Genomic DNA, 17,996 nt, shown 5'->3' with positions numbered 1-17,996 from the left:
TTTCTTCAACAGAAAAGAAAAAAATAGGGGTGGGGGATACTTCAAAGTCTGGATCTATTTTGTACACAGAATACTTCTAGAAGTACTTAAATATGCTCGATTGGATTCCGAGTCTCTGGAATGACCCATCCAACACTTTTGAAAATGTAGCAATTAGTGTTGATCGTTGCCTGATCTGTTCAGCTATTGGTAGTCAAAGACATGAAGGCAGACCCGTTCCAAGTAACTGCCCATACATTTGAATCTGCATCTGCCATTTGTTCTTTATTTCCTCTTTTGTTGCATTTCTTCAACAGCCTGCCTTTTCCCATTTCCTCTCTGAGAACTAAGTCCACTCAAAGTATCTTCTGACACTTGTTAATCAAAGTTCAGAACTGGTTATCCAGTATTCTCTTTGGATACTGTGGTGGCAAAGTCTCAGGTCAGGTACTCCAAGGGTTATAGAAAATACAATATAGAAAAATAGAAAAAAAAAGAAAAGAACTTGGCCTCACTGAGTCCCACAGGAGTTGAAATGTTTATTTCTGAAGATAAAATAAACACATGGTATGGTATCTTTTAGCTCAGATTCTTCTAAGGGAAGGCTCTGTTAACATATCTGTGAGCAGAGAGGGGATTCATTTCTTATTTGATGACATTGGAAGGATTTTTCATTCTACCTCATCGTTCTGATATAGAATCTTTCTTTCTTCTTGTTCTACTAATTTATACACGTATTTCTGTAACAGACCCAATGCTTTTATGTGTTTTTCTTCAGATAAGTCAGCAAATACATAGAATGAGACAGAGCTGTAAAGAACATCAAGTTTCTGTCAAAACAGTTCATAAATATTCAGTAGAGTTTCTGCAACACGTAAGAAGTTATGAAGATGGCATTAAGATACCAGTAAATCCTAAGAAAACCTATGCTAATCAAGCTATCACATCTTATTATATTTTATTCTTTTATCACTTTATTATCTCACAATAATATAAACGTGACCCCCCCCCCCAAAAAAAAGCCCTACAAATCCTAATTTGCTGCGGCAAGATAGAATTCCCGTCTTGTCCCGGGTCAGGATTTTCTAACCATGATCTCAGAGTCTCCTGGCAGTTAGGTTTCCAAACCACTTGCCGCTAACACAGTCCTCTCAGGCATGACCTTCTATCCAAATACAGCAGGCGTCCTCTGTGGAAACAGGCCTGGCTGCAAAAGGACTCCTGATAAAGGGCTTAGCCAGTAGTAGTACCCCTGAGTCCCTTCAGTAATCTTAATGCCCTCAAGAAATCTACCCAAAAAAAGCAGCATCTTCCAAATGGTCTAAGAAATTCCACCTTAAACGGCAGATTTGATGACCTTTTTTACATGCTAAAAATGAACTTTGTATTATTCCTAAGACTGAAATATATTGAAAGGAAGAAATCAGTTTTATCAACTTGCTTTATCAAAGTACCTATCCTCTTAAGTTATTCCAATATGGAGATGACTAGCAGTATTGCTGCCTGCTCCTCATTTGTGGCAAACCCTTTCAATCAAAGGAGTTATGAATTCACTGATTCGCACTGTTGGTACATTGCTGTAGTTAAAAAGTATTTCCTCACCCCAGGGGGCCAGGCAAAGGCTATTGACTTGCTCGCTTGATGTAGGAAAAAGACAAATTAGTCCCCTATCCTATCCACCAGCAGGGGACAATGACCCGACCTGGAAAAGTCAACACAAACCACTGTATAATATATTTACATTTTTTTTCCTAGGAAACTTCAGAGGTACCAAATCAACTGTGTCTAGTGTGCAAATTGCATGCAGGCTAATAGAATGTGAAATAAATTTGAGGAAGGCTAGGTGGTTTAGCTTGATTAAACCCTTGTGTGTGATGGCGCTAGTGGCTATGGCTTATCCTGGAGGAACTTTGGTGGGAAAAGGCAGAGAGAAAGGAGTTGCAACAAAATGCTGTTTCTGGATATGACTGCTTATTACTCATCACCTATCTCCAGCCCCATATACAATCTCAGCTGTCTTCTAACACACTAAGCAAGCAGGGAGAGGAATTTTTATTTTAGAGTCACTCAGCTAGAGTAAAGGTGGATCAAGTGAGCAAATTCTCTTCTTGTGCTAGGGCAACAATTCCATTTTGCATGGATCTGTTCCTTAAGTTTAATAAACAGAACATGTTTGCTCATTTTTTATATTACCATATAAAATGACTGAATTTACTATAAAATGAAAAGGTTCTCACATTTGTACCAACCAGAAGAACACAGTATTAGGAGGAAAATGCTATACCTTTCCATTATGTAGGTCAGAATATAGATCAAAGATAGGACCAATAACCAGTTTAAAGTGGAATTTCACAATTTCTACTATTGGTGATTTGAAGGGATAATTAAGAAATAATAATTTTTACGAAACTTTGTGAAAATTCAGATAAGGAACAAATGAACTAACCAACTAACCACAGTTCTGTCATAGACAGGGGAAAAATTATTATTATATAAAAATAAGATGACCTTATTATCTTTCAAAGTTCCTTGAAACTTACTCTTTCTCAGCACTTATAAAATCTCATCGTCATAAGTCAGAAAGAGAAAAACAAATATAGTATATTAAAGTACATATATGGAATCTAGAAAAATGGTACTGATGAGCCTATCTATAGGGAAGGAACGGAGACACAGACCTAGGAAATGAGCTCAGGGGCACAGCTGGGGAAGGAGAGGGTGGGACGGATCGGGAAAGTAGCATTGACATATACACGGCATGCATGCTAAGTCATTTCAGCTGTGTCCAACTCTTTGCCACGCATGGACTGTAGCCTGCCCAGCTCCTCTGTCCATGGGATTCCCCAGGCAAGAAAACTGGAGTGGGCTGCCATGCCCTCCTCCAGGGGACCTTCCCGGCCCAGGACCAAACCCATGTCTCCTGCACTGCAGGCAGATTCCTTACCACTGAGCCACCAAGGAAGCCCCACATCCATGCTACTATCTGTAAAATAGCTAGCTAGTGGCAGGCTACTGTAAAACACAGGGAGCCCAGTGTGGCTCTGTAATGACCTAGAGGGGGTGGGGTGGAGGGAGCTGGAGAGACACTCAAGAGGGAGAGGAGATATACATACAGTTATGTCTGATTCACATTGTTGTACAGCAGAAACCAACACAACATTGTAAAGCAATTATCCTCCAATAAATTTTTTTTAATGTAAAGAAAAAAAATCCTATCTTTAGCTAAACTCAGTTGGCTTCTATAGAAAAAGTCATAGGTCTCAATATGTATGGCAAAAATTGGGAGGGAAAGAGTATATAGGATGCTATATTATAATTCACTTTAGAATAGAAAATGTTATAATACGACTACCAGAAATAATAAAAGGAACCAACCTAAACTTGTCCAAATCAAGCACAAATATAGCAAATGTTTAAAGCCTAAATATCCATCTTTTATTCATTCAGCAAACATTTGTGATTGACCTACTATGTATAAGACACTAGTCCCAGTTGTCAGTGGGCAAAAATTTTGAAGAGTTGGTAACTGGAAATCTGGAGTACCTAACTATAGTAATATAGGATAGAAGCCCTGTTAATGTTTTTCTGCTTCAAGCACACAACAAAGTAACATCTGCTCATCAAGTAAAAACTTCCTCTTAGTTTCTGCAGTCTATTTTGAGGCACATAATTTAGTGGCAGGTGAGTTCCAAGTCCATCTTACCAAGGCAATCTTCATGAGAGAGAGAAACAAGTCACACAAGGGTTTCGTAAAAAAAAATGAGTGAGCCAGTAAGGGTTTATATAGCCTGCCCACTAAACACCTGGGTAAACTTGAATAAGCATTTCAACTTCTCAAAACTGTCAAGTTTTCCCCTATTAAGTAAGGGAGGTATCAGTAGATTTAGATGTCTTTCAGGTCTCTTCCAGCCCTAAAATCTAATTAAGTGAAGTGAAAACACTATGAGAAATGTTGAAAGTGATAGACAAATGTGATGATAATGACAACTCAAGGCCTATATATAAGTAGACTGCTGTCTACCCCCATGTATACTTCAGTGTAGGTTACTGCTTTCGTGCCTTCTTTTGGCCCAAGAGTCCGATGGCAAAGCATCTTTAGCCCAGGCGATTGCCAGTCTGCTTGCTCTCAGCCTCCTCCCTCCACGGCACCCAGCGTTCTCTGCTGAACAAAAGTGTTCTCTCCTAAATAAACGGCTACAGGATAGAGGAGCTCAGTAGTCCCTGCTCAGCCGTTCTGACTGCAGAGGTGCTACCAGAGAAGTGACAGGTTGAGTCAAGCCGCCTTTAACCAATGACTGGCCTTTTGTATATTCAAATTCTTCTTCTGTAAAATAGGAATCATCATACCAGTTCAACAGATTGTTATGAGAATTAGTCAAAGAAAGTATGAAAGGTACACGCATGCAGTGGTACGTAGTTGCTAACATTGTTATCGCTATAGTCGAGGCTCAGAGCACACTGCTCTGTACCCCCTGCTGAATAGAGATGTTCCAAAGCAACCACGCAAACCCTAAAAAATTCCTCATCACAGTTACACAGGAATATATGCACCTGCCAACCATTCTTATCCACCAAACAGCAGCAACAAGAGCAGGCATTTGGTAGTGCTTGTTGCTCTCACAAGGCAATTTCCTCTGCGTGGTTTCATCGGATTTTCGAATTTAGGCTATGTGGCAGGTAAAGTAAATCTTGTTTCCATCCCAGAGCTCAGGCCACTGCTTTGCCCCATTCCACAGTGTGGCACTCCAGGGGGTGCCATCTGTGTGGAATACAATGTGAGTGGTATTTCCACTTCCCCAGAGTCCTGCAGAGCAGCAAGACTGCCACTTGCAGAATAGGAAACTGAAGCTCAGAGAGGTTAAGTGAGTTGTCTGGGGTCACACAGCAGAGGAGGAAAAGAGTCTGATCTCCAAGTCAGTTTATTACTCCAGCTATTTTATGCTTTCTCCTGCACCGTATGGCCTTTATCACTATACATTCACGAAGTCTATGACAGGGTCAGACTTCTCTACCAAGATACCCCAAAGCATAATATAGGATGGAGGGACTGGCACTGAGAATGTGACCCTGTCAAAGTTCTCAAGAGACTGAAGGAGAGTCTTCCCTGTGTCATAACGGAACACTACCCATTGTGACTTAGTCTGGCTCTGGATGTGCTATGCTTGGGACATCATATTTTGGAAAGAAAGCAACTGCACGTCTAAGTAAACCACGCTGTGGAGACAGCGGGCTGTGCTTCTTCACCATATGACTGGCTCCCATGAATATTCAAGACCCAGCACCCCTAAAAAAAAAATCTATTACATCTCCCACCTGTGTTGTCATCTTATCACAATCTGGTCTATGCCAACAGGCACACTGCGGTATTAAAGAAGGAATCAGAGTTTGAGAAAAGTGACAGAAATAGTTATTAAAGTGCTGCAATTGGACTCCACGCAAAATGAGAGTGACTTCCTCGAACTCGCTAATCCCCAAACAAAATCACCATCAAGAAATATTAAAGCACACATTTTATTAGTTTCATTTAATTTCTTAATTGCTCAAAGTCAGTTTACCCATTTATTGCTGTGTGAAATGCTTAGAGGCAAGGCGCACATTAAAGGGATTATTTCCATGTAATCCCTCCCTCCCAGAGGGTAGGAACCGCTCACTTATGAATCCTGATTTATGCTCTGTAACAATATCAAAATGGAGGGAATCGTTATGGTAAAATGATAGAGTCAGGAGTCGGGTAATACAGGAGAGTGTAATTTAATAGCAAAGAGAAAGTAGCTCATTTTCGGTAAAAGTTATGCGCGCCTGTTTCAGGAATAGCTATTAACCAAACTGAATTTAGCCTCCCATTTTTCTGGCTCTACTTCTGTTAATTGATAGATGTTGAAGATGTGTCGACTGTTAAGATTTTAATCAGATGGTGTCTGGGAGTTCGATGTGATCATTTTACCGGGGCTTGGAGTTCTGGGGATAATAATTGCTCTGAGCAGTCCACTCTCTGTGACAATATGCCCACCACCAGCACATCTTCCTTTTTGGCAGGAAAAAGAGGGCAGGCACTCAGGAGGAATTTGGGAGGATGCTGCAAATGATCCAGGGAAGGCGAGGGAGGTAGGAAGCAGTCTAGGTAAACATCCACCAAGAAACTAGTGATGGTCTGAACTTCAGTTTCTGTGGTGCATCATAGCTGGCCTGAGACCATTAAACTCCAGAGGAATGGGAAAGCCATTAGTGACCTGGGAAAGAGCTTTTTCTTGTTCTGCTGCTAACACATCTCTCGCTGTCACAGTACCTATAACCCAACTACATTATTTTAGGGCCATTATTGCTATTCTTGGAAAGAAGTAAGAGTGATAGCGTCAGAAGAGTACAGAGGTAAGGCCAGTCCTTACCAGCGACTTCTGCCCCGCTCAGACAGCACATGCCCCAGACAGCACTGCAGTAGGCAGTGTGCTTGCATTGCAGGCTGGCCCTCTTCCAATCTTTGATTTTCATTCTCTACCGTTCGTGTCAGCCTCCTACAAAGAGTATACAAAATAAAACTTTTTCTTTAAAGCCCTCAAGGAGATTTGTACCATGTATTTTATTAGATTGAAGGCAAAACACGCTGATACCAGCAGGAAAAAAAAATGGCTTCTTCAGACCCCAGCTGACCTCTTTTGCATGGAAAATTCTCCATATGATTACAGAGCTAATGAGTAATATTTAATGAAAGCATTAGGCCTTTGCATGTATTTGTAAGCAGCACTTCTTCCATTTAAATGTACATAGAAATAAGCTGATGTGTATAAATACGCATCCTGGAATTCTGTGTATTTTAAGGAAAATCCTCTTCATCTATCTCTGGCTGTTTCTATACAAAGCTCAAACTTTTCAATAAGAAAACAGTGGAATTCAGTCAATCATCCAGTTGACACCAAACATGCAGGTATTTGGTGGTGCTTGAGTAAAATAGCTGAACTCAGGCAGACTCATCCTCATTTCACAGAATGTTTTGGCTTTATGCAAACAACAGAGTATGAGAAAAAACTGGGCTAAACATGCTAAATAAATATGTGTGGGGGTAAAAAAAAAAAAAAAAAACTTTCAATTTCAAGAATTCTTAAGCATGTGAGAGTAAAGACTCAGGCCAAGAATTGTTTCTGGAGGCTTCATAGATTTCCTTTCCTGCTCAGAAGCTGAATCGCAGTGGGGGCTGGATCTGAAAATGAAAAGCCTGTGACAACTTTCTTCTCCACTCTTCCCCTTCCCCTCTAGGTGGAGCTGACAGGCAGCAGCGTCTTTGACTATGTCCACCCCGGGGACCACGTGGAGATGGCAGAGCAGCTGGGCATGAAGCTCCCGCCTGGGCGGGGTCTCCTCTCACAGGGTACCGCTGAAGATGGAGCCAGCTCAGCATCTTCCTCCTCCCAATCGGAGACCCCCGAGCCAGGTGGGACTTGCAATCCCAACATGTGGGTTGGTGGGCAGGACCTTTGCCAATGATTGCACTCAAGTTGCCAGTGTGAAGAGACTACAAATAGGTCTAATGGTATTTAACAATTCCATGCAGCTTTCTGTCCTGGGCAGTAATTAAGTAAGGAAGAGATTTGAAAATAAGAAGACATTTTAATAAGTATAATCCAGAGATCTAATTTCAGGTGAACAAAACGCACAGAAGGTACAAGTTCCTTTAGATTCTCTTTCAAATTAATGGAGGGAAAAGGTTCAGATTTGGAAAGCCCTCTGCCTTTCATTGTTACCATGGCTAAATGTAATGCATTTATTTATTATTCAGCAAAATCGATAGCAAAGACTTTTGAATATTAGCTTGTGGAGAATTAAAGGTATTAGGGGCTTGCAGAAATCTCAGTTTCTTTTTCTTTTTTTTTAAGCATCAGAAGGTACTTGAAAGATGTGAACAGATAAATTAAGGCTAAAAAGAAAACAGAAATGGCTACATTTTAAACTGCCTTTCCACCCTCAGTATTTAATTAGATCAATTGTATAGAGGAATGAACAGAGGTGACATTCCTCATTGGGATTCCTTCCAGGACTCTTATAGACTTTGCATTCAGAATGTTCCCATTTTCATTGTGTTGTACTGATGATAATTTAAGTATTAGGGGAAAATCCATTTATAAATTAAACAAAATGACTTGATATCCATCAGTCCCCTAGTTCATCAAGCTGTTCAAACACGGGGAAGATTGGCTGGTCGGCCTGGGTCTTCCGAGAGCACTGGTAATTAGATCTGCGAAGGATTTATTCTTTGCTGATTGGGGCTTTAAATTAATTGAAGTTCCACATTTGTGGTTTTGTCCTTTTTGTACTTTTTTAGAGGAGATATTTCATATTCTTGTGTGGTGGAGTGCTTGGCCAAGCAGCAGTGGTTTAAATGTTAATTTTTCTCATGAGAAGTTTAAGATTTTTAATGAATCAAGGCCTGATTTGAAGTGCAAAGTTTTATTTGCTTACTTGGGAAATTATTTTTGCCTTCTAAAGATGTTTGTACTTTACTTGATATGTTGTTTTAAAACAGATTCACAAAACAAAAGCATTTTGTGAAAGAGAAAAAAGAAAAAAAAAAACTTACCTTTGGATTAACCTTAAAATAATTCTTCACGCTTCCAAGAAAATAATTTGATCTGCTTAGAAATAATCACAGCATGTTTGCTCACACAAAAGGGAAAATATATGTTTACATCTTTGGGAAATATTTTAATTCCTTCTAGAATCAATGTGTGTTTCCCCATTTAAGTTAACTGAAGCTTCTAGGGCATTATTTTCTAGCTTTTGAGAGGGGATCATTCTTTCTCCAGTGAGTCCCATCCATGAGAAAAAGAGTATTTAAGACTGCTCTTTACCATTTAAAGATAAAAATAATTTTGTTCCAGAGGTCAAGGGAGTCATATACTCTTGTACCATACCTCACTGACTTCACTGTTTAGACAACATCAGTGAGATCACTGGGCCTGCTTTTTAGTCATCAGGATGTTCATATCTGGGTATATTTGAGAAGCAGTACATGAAAATAGTTTTCTACTCCATTCTGGAGTTGCACTGGGAAACCAGGGTTGATCATGACTCTTAAAACACTCAGTACATAAGAAATCAAGCTTATAAACCTTAGTATGAACAAAGACCTTGAAAAAGTGGGCTTCGTTTCCCTGAATCACAAAGCCTCAAGTTAACAAGAGTCTTCAACAGTCCTTTAATCCAGTCTCCAATTTATGCAACCATCCTTTCCAACAAAACCAACAGATGCTCTTCTAATCTCTGCTGAAACTCATTTCTATGGAACATACAAGGCTTCCCACTCCATTGGTGAGCAGCTCTGATAGAAAGTTATTCCTAATATGGAGCCCACCTACTTTGCTGCAATTCTCCTACCCTGCCCCCACCCATCCCAGGTCTGCCCTCTGGGACATTTCAGATTGACACCTTCCTCCCCTTCACAGCCTCTCAAATATATGAAGTCAGGTTCACCAAATTCTTCCTCCGTCCTTCCTACTGCTTTTCACTTCAAACTGCTCTCATTCTGCAAGCATTATTTAATGGCATGTTGCTAAGACCCTCACCACCCCAGCCATCCTCACCTGGCCGTGCTTCCATCAGTTGGTGGCCCTCTAAAAACAGGGCTCTGAGAGCTGAGTGCAGCCTCTAGATGTATTGTAACCAGTGCAAAGCAGAGGGACTGTCCCCTTTCTCAGTTTAGGCTACTGTACTCCTGTTATTCAGTCCAGGGTTGATGTAGGTCCTACTGGCAGCCAGATCCCACTGTTGATTCATATTGAACTTGATGTCTTCCCTAAACACATGTTAAGGGTGACTTGTCCCTTAAAAGAGAAGGAAAAAAAAAAAAATCCACAGCCTATAAACCAATTCTACTAGGAAATCCAAAACTAGAGTCAAATCAAACTGGTTTAAGATTAAATATGAAAAACCCCATGCCTGCTGAAGCACTAGAATGTGCTTCAGTATCACTTCCAGGTGTTGGAGAAGACTCTTGAGAGTCCCTTGTACTGCAAGGAGATCCAACCAGTCCATTCTAAAGGAGATCAATCCTGGGTGTTCATCGGAAGGACTGATGCTAAAGCTGAAACTGCAATACTTTAGCCACCTCAGTCTCACTTAGCATCCTTTAATTCTGGCTATCAGAAAAATAAACTCCTTTAAAGTGACTCTGTCATTTATCCTTAAAGTGTGACTGAAAATTTACCCAGATTTCTTCCCCTCCCCACCCCCAGCCACCCTAACTGACATAATGGAAAACCCTGCTTTGCACATTCCTTAACAACTTGGGCTTGTTAGCAACAATCGCATAGGAACTGTCTCTTCCTTCCTGAAGAGTGTATTTCTCACCATTAGAGAATGTTAAACTGGCTTTACTTTAAAATTCTCTAGTGTTGGTTATTTGCAATCTTTGGCTTAAAAAGGCAATTAGATAGACTGCTCAAATACTGAAAGGCAGTGTAGGATGCTACCTTTAACTAAATATCTTCACTAGCGCAGATCATTGCTCCAGGGGAATTACTTTAAAAGTCCATGTCAGGCACTACATCCCAAAGCTGCTTATGTTTCTTAAAAGCTGAAAGAATTTTAACAAGATTTTCTAATTCTTAATAACACCAAAGAACATTTTTGAAGACTGTTGTTCACTACATCATAATCTTTTCAACTCTGATAAAACACTGATTCTTGCTTAAATAGTAGTGTAATTTGGTTGGAAATGGATATCAATATGTGGTGATTATGAAAATGAAGGGACTAGTAGGTATGGAATTTTTCAGGAGCCCTGATGTGTTCAGTGTAGCATTACTAAGTGACTGAAATCTAAATAACATTTGGCATTATAATAAAAAGGAAATAAGTGACTAAACCAGCCTAAGAGGCAGTGATCCTGCGCCATAATAGGAATTCTATTTCTTTGAACTGCCAGTCCTGTGATTGTCTTGTCTTGAAGTAGTCTCAAGATAATGAGGAAAAAAAAAAATCTGTTGATGGGACAGCAAACCCAAATAAATAAACCCAAATAAATATTGTATATGTATGCACATTCATTAATAGTTTAATAAATATGATATTCCTTTTAGAGAAATTTTAAGGCAGCCAGAAAAGAAATAAACAAGTGTCTACTTTAAAAAGTTCTAGGGTGCCTCTTTAAAGCTTCATCCAAGCATTCCTGAAGGGCTTGCTCTGTCCTGTCCACAGCCTTTCCTCTGCTCCTGTGGGGTTTGGGGTCGGGTGGGGGGCTGGGAAGAACCTCTGGAACATGAGGTTTGGATGGCTCAGCTTGCCTTTGTAGTTCTGTTTGTATCTTTTCATCACTCTTAACAATTAGCTATAATCTTGGCATTATGAACCTTATCCCTTTTAAAAAAAAAGAAATTTCCGTGTCACATATTTTATATGCTTCATAAACAGAAAAGCAGCTCTTTCAAGAAATCCTGGAGGTACTTGAAAAATCTCCCTGTTTGAAAAGCAAAGAGTTTCTTATTCCTTAGGTCGGGCCATCAAATTGTTGTGTTTTACTCCCTCCTTTTTCTTATTAAAATAGCTTGATATTTTTCCAGTTATAAAATTCATGCCCATTGTGAAAAAGTTCCAAGAACGCAGACAAAGAATAAAGACCCACCTACCCCTACGCCAAAATAACCACTGTCCTTGTACACTGGATATCCTTCTAGATTTTGTTGCTGTAAATATATAGACATATATAGTTATGTAGTGGGATTTCCTCTGACTAAAACAAAACTATAACATACATGCCTTTATAGCCTGCTTTCTCTCACTTAACCTCACAGGCCACTTTCCCTGTCATGTTCCTCACTTCAGCGTAGAATTTCCGTTCTGTCTCCAGTGGTTTGTTTCCTTCTAGCTAACAATCAACTCCTAGCCGTAGGACCACTGTCAGGAGTAACATACCTGGGTCATGCTTGGGAGGGAATTCTGCCAGGACCAGAGATTTCGCTGCCCATTGAATGGGTGCAAGATCACAGAGGGAGAAATCAATACTATACCCGAGTTTAGACAAGTTAGCAAAACGTATGAGACAGTACTCTCAGTGAAAAGTAAGACTAACTGCAGCAACATGGTTAACCGTCGGTTGTCTGCAGGAAAGTTTACTGTGTTCTGTCTATAGTTTCAGCACATCTAGACTGTTAGAGGAGGTTAAGATAATGATGGTAGCAGTATGATCTTTATGCTGTTACGCCTACTCTACGATGTCCTGAGTATTTTAAAGGCAAGCAAAATGGAAGCAGTTGTGTACCTACCTGAATAATCTATTTTCTACATATGCCCCTGTACTATGGTAAATTTGATCTGCTCCCATATCTGCAGGAACTCAATTGCTCTGCATTCATTAGACAATTTTCATAATACATGATATAATTAAAAGAATAAATGATTAGGAATAACAATAAAGAATGTAAAAATGTATCTGAGGATCAAATCAATATTTTATTTCCAAAGCTGCGTAGATACGAGATATAAGTATAGTTTCATGGGTGCACTATTTTCCATCTAGTAGAGTGTTGGGTTGAGAGGGGATGGTTCTCTGATTTTTTTTTTGTATTGGTTTAAGTTTCCTATCAATGAACTGAATTTAGAAGTCAGGCAAGGGAAACCATCTAACTAACCCCACATCCAACCTCAGTCCCCAGACAGTGGGACTGTATCTACAGCACTTTCTGCTGTACTGCAAATGTCAAACAGAAGGTATAATGGATTTAATATTAGCGCTGGCCAAGGTGCTGAGGGAGCTGTTAATAATGTCACTCCAGTTATTGATCTGAAGCCTTTAAAAATCAAAGAAAAGTGAGAGATCCCCTACTGGGGAAAGGCACACAGTGACTGGTTTTTATTGCCAATATATTTCTACATATAGAGTGGCAACTTTCTGGAATTATGTTATCACCATTCATCTCTGTGAGATTTTTGGAGTCATTATATGGTAAGATAATATCATGGAGACCACTCTGCATGCTAATGCTAAAAGATCAGGCCAAGTTCTTTTAGACATAAATAGAGCTTGATAATTTGTGTGGTAACTACAATATTCAAGTTGTCAAATGATAGGAGGTTTATTAGCACTAGATTTATTCATGATGACAATGCTGGATCCGCAAGAAGTGTAAAATGTCGTCAGGATGAGCTGTCCTCTCCTTTTTACCTTTCTAAAGCTCCAACTACAAACCAGGCAAGGACTTACTTGAGACAGAAATGAATTCTGTCCTTACAATTAGTCTACCTTTTTCAGGAAACTGCTAATCCTTCAATCTGAATGGCAGTTTGTATGCAATGAAATCCCTGCTTTCCATAGTCCCCAACTAATAAATGAAATTAAAATGTATAATTTATGTTGAATGTTTATCAAACTGTAAACACACATTTAATGCCTATCCATATTCATACAATATAAGCAAAGATAAATCCACCAGATAATGTACTACGGTTATCTCTGATGGATTGAATATGAAATGCATCTCTACTGTAGCTGTAGCAAAGATCAAGACAAGTTCATGATTACCTCCGAACTGGCCTGACTCCTGTTAATACCCGTGCGCACATGTTTGTGTCAAATCTAATAGTCAGAAAGCAGTCTAACAGAAAGGAATTCGTTCCATAAACCAAAGTGATCATCCTGTACTGATAAACTCAGCTTTTATCCAAAAATTATGTAGGCAAAATGATGCCTACATAATTTTCCTTAGCAATGCCGTCCTTATTTTGAAATGAAATAGAAACTATCTTTTGCCATTCCTGAATGAAGATGATGCATATTTTCCAAAAAAAAAAAAGCCAGTACTGTTACAGGGACTGCCCTGCCAAACTCAGAATTCTTCTTTTACCTCAAGAAAGCTCTTTTGCCTCAAGAAAAGATGTAGTACCATCTTTTCCTGCAGGAAGTAGGCTTTTCTTAGACGCCTCTTCTATCCCCACATAAACTATACAACTGCCACAGAGGAGAATACATTTCTCCAGGGCTTTCTGGTGCACAAGGCCTAGGTACACTTAGAACCTTAATTTGTGTTTACTCCCACTTCTGTGCACTTGTGTATGATGAGAATATTTGCAAAGCAACCGTATATGTACTTCTAGGATATTGACTAAGGGAGCTAAAGAAAATAAGGGAAAATTCCCTCCTTCCCACCAGGGTATGCTGGCCCAGCATCCCTTCTAGGCCAGCTCCCAGAACGCACAGCTGCAGCACAGGGTGTCCTCGGGGTCTTGACACTCCAACCTGTGAAAAATCCGTGTTGGTGACTCACATAGCTACAGAAGGGCAGCCACCCTTTTGTTTCCAGAAAAGATGCTGAATGTTAGCCTAGTTGTATATGCCATCCTGAAACTACCATTCTCTTCCAAAATTTAGATCACAGTGGTAGCAACTCAAAAAACTGCAACATTGATCTAAATTAATATAATGGTATTTACAGGGTAGCAAATGGTTTGTTCAATAATAGTCGCATAGGCCTCTTATCAGAATACACAATAGATTCACTCAGCCTATATGTACCATATTTTCCTAAACCTTCTATTGAAGTTTCAGAAAATCAATTTTTTAAACCCATTATTTTTAGCAGTTGTTTTATATAGCTTGCAAGGTCATAATTTTGACTTTCCTTTCCCTATGGTGATAAGGGGTACATTTCAGCGTTTCTAAAATGAAAGCCAAGACAAGTTGTTAATGGATGATCTTTCTTCCCCATTAAAAAAAAAGTGTGGCTGTCTTTGTCATTGGATATTAACAAATTAAAGATTCTATTTCTATAACTCTTGCCTTGAACAAAGCCCAAGTTATTTGCTTTTAATACATACAACTGCACAGAAATTTCACCCCTGTCCAAATGATACCATTCTGAATTCTTCATGTGCACCAAACAGCAGACTTAGGAAGGATCAGTTACCTGGCATTGACTGAGCTTTGCAGGGTGCACAGATCAGAATAGGCAGAACTGGCTGGAAACCATTTCCACCCCTAGTGAGCAATTTACTCATGATTGCTTGGGGAAAATACTGGAAATATTGCTTCTGTGTAAAGTTTGCAACTTCCAGTTGTCAGCTCTTTGCCAAGCAGTTATTCCCAAGGACAGTTTTAGAAGCAAAGTCTACTCGGGCCACAGTGACAATGGCTGGCATTCATATCCTGCTTGGTGTATGCAGAACACAGAAACCACTAATTACAGGAGTTAATTCACACCCTAATCCCTCTGAGCAGGTCAGTGTGTTATCCTTACTTTATAGATGGGAGAAAGTGATGGAAATTCTAAATGGCTTGCTCCAAACCACATAGTTTAGTTTAGCAGCTAAAATTAGAGGAAAGGGTATAGTATTAGGGTTGCATGTGTGAGAAGCCTAGGAACGAGATGGAAAAAGGAGACAGGACCCTAGTAGGTATAGAACTAGAGGAATTTTCTCCGAGGGGCTTCTAAAGTCCAGAGAGTAACCTAACAATTCCCTTATGCCCATACGTCATTGGGCTAAAACATCATTTGTTTTCAAATATAGTCTCTAACTGAGGATTAAAAACATCCATCTAATCCTTTCCTCTTCCTTCATCCCTACATTGAAACTCCTTATGCCACAATGAACAGTAGCATCTGAATCAATTATGGGCAAAATTCAGCCCTGCATCTCTTGGTTCACCTTAGCTACGTGTCTCCTTAACCAGGAGCATAGCCAAAATTGTCTCTGTGTTTGGTGTCTGCTCTGCCTTAGATAATGCAGGGCCAGGATCTATGCAGGATCTTCCTTTCAGAACCAGTCTCCCAAGGCAAGCAGGAGATGGAAAAGAGCAAGAAGATCAATGGGGTCCATTGGAGGTCAGCATAGCCTCCTCAAGGTACCTTCTCACGAAACAATCATGGTTTCCTGGGACCTATGGGAAACATCAACCCATCCATTAGTTAACAAAACCAGCCTGAGAGAGGAAGAGCTTGTGTGTTTTCTCTAGTTGTTATTCACTAGAGTGAATTCAAGACCCACCTGCTAATCGGGATTGTGTAGACTATTCAGTAACCGTTTACTGCATGCCTGTCATGTGTCAGACATTAGATGAACCATTGAAGAAATAAGGTGAAAGTTCCCTGCCTTCCAAGAGCTGACCATCATATGAAGAGAACAGATCATTAATACAATGCAAGAGGGTGATGATGATAATCAGAGCAAGATGGTGTATGATAGGGTAGGGTTGTAGTATAAGCTACTGCTGTTGGCGGTCTTTTCAGAACTATTTGTGTTTTAAACTTAACCCTGAAATTAACAGCCCAGAAACAATGCTTCCTTGGGAGCAAGGTGCTTTGACATGCCCAGACATATACAGACCCTGACTCTCAGGAACTTTGATGCAGACTATTAAGGGCCTTTCCCCTCTTTGTCTGTTTATTTAATTAGCCTTTTAATTATAGCCTGCTATAATTCCTATCTACTGATCTTTCTGGCTCTGTAGGAGTGTTGGGGTCACTACTAGTCGGACACGACTGAGCGACTTCACTTTCACTTTTCACTTTCACACATTGGAGAAGGAAATGGCAACCCACTCCAGTATTCTTGCCTGGAGAATCCCAGGGACGGCAGAGCCTGGTCGGCTGCCGTCTATGGGGTCGCACAGAGTCGGACACGACTGAAGCGACTTAGCAGCAGCAGCAGCAGCAGCAGGAGTGTTCTGAAAGGAAAGTGAATCCAAACTGCCTCCCTTCCACTTATACTGTGCTGATTTCACTAACTAAAATTCAGGAAGTTCTGGCTTTGGAAAATTAAACTGACTCTTTTACCTTCTACTCAAGGTAAAACTTGTTGCAAATTTTCTAATGACATTAATGATGATATTAATAGCTTGTATAATGTTTACCTACATATTCCCACTACATGAGTGGGCATGTTTTAAGAAATTTCTCAAAATATCCCTAATTAGAGAAGGTAAATGGCTATCCAAAATTACAGAAGGTAAATGGCTACCCTACACCAGAGTGGACTGTGGCCCTGGGATTTGAACTCAGGCCATGTGATTTGAGTACTAGGTGCTTACCAAGAACACAAGTGGTAGAAGGCATGACACGTGCCCTTAGGTAACTGATCATTGTCGGTAGAAGAAAGAAGATAACAGAAGAACGAAGGATGGCCCTGCTGCTGTCCTCAATGAAGACATAAAATTGGCAAGTGGTGTAAGAATTCAGGGAGAAGCTAAATGACTGTGGGTGACTTTGATAAGGAGGGCAGACCTTCATGAAAACCAACCCAAGAGCAAAGAGGTAGAGATGATCTTCCAGGAGCCTCGTCTCAAGGAACAAAGTGGGAGTAAGGATGCTGCCTTTAGGAGGCTGGAAGGAGCCCTGTCTTCCTCCTGGAGGCAAAGATACATGCTTTTCTAGAATGCAACCAGAGCTTGGAGCAGCCAGTATACCAGGGAAAAGCATCTGAGTTGGGCGTTATACATTCTGAGTATAACTCATCCAGCAGAGCAGTGACCCAAAGAAAATATTATTTCAAGACTTATAAATACAAAAATAAAGTTTGAATCTGGAAGGCTTCGCCCTTGAGGGTCATGTTATACAATCCCTATGCCTTCTGAATCCCTGCACAGCATAGCCACTAATGTTCGTTGAATGGTTGCCAAGTATCAAGCACTCTGCTCAGCCCATAACACGCACTACCTCATTCATTCCTCACAAGATACCATGAAGAAGGCACCATTATTTTTCCCATTTTATAGATGAAAGAACTGAGAAGAAAATTTTTAATTTGGAAAAGACATAACCTCAGCTTTGAAACGAAGCACTGGGGACACTCTCCATCCTTCCTAGGCAGCTCTGACTGTTAGTTTTCCTGGTGTTGTGCTGATTCCTGTTGACTGGTAACTTACATTTACTGGACTTATTCCCTGAGCCTTTATTTTCGCAAAAATAAGAAGGATGTGTTGAACAGGCCAGACTTAAAGTGAAGGAAACCATCCAAGGGGCCATTTCTTTAATCCAGAAGTGAGTGAGTAGACCTTGAGAAGAATTATTGCAAAGGAAGAAGTGACAATTTGAAATTAA

General features: G+C 40.1%; 1 protein-coding gene across 1 annotated transcript in view; it reads left to right on the top strand.

The window, feature by feature from the left end:
* Positions 1-17,996, top strand: part of NPAS3 (neuronal PAS domain protein 3) — a 981,309-nt gene that overhangs the window by 834,744 nt on the left and 128,569 nt on the right. Inside the window, exon 6 of the mRNA XM_088829495.1 lies at positions 7,231-7,405. Within this exon, the coding sequence (XP_088685621.1) occupies positions 7,231-7,405 (175 nt within the window). The remainder of the gene's footprint in view (positions 1-7,230; positions 7,406-17,996) is intronic.

Source organism: Moschus berezovskii, chromosome 21 (assembly GCF_049115385.1).
Source record: "Moschus berezovskii isolate FMDL1 chromosome 21, NW_MosBer_1.0, whole genome shotgun sequence".
Classification (NCBI taxonomy): domain Eukaryota; kingdom Metazoa; phylum Chordata; class Mammalia; order Artiodactyla; family Moschidae; genus Moschus; species Moschus berezovskii.
Note: the sequence above shows the minus strand (reverse complement) of the source record. Positions and strands in the feature narration are given on the sequence as shown.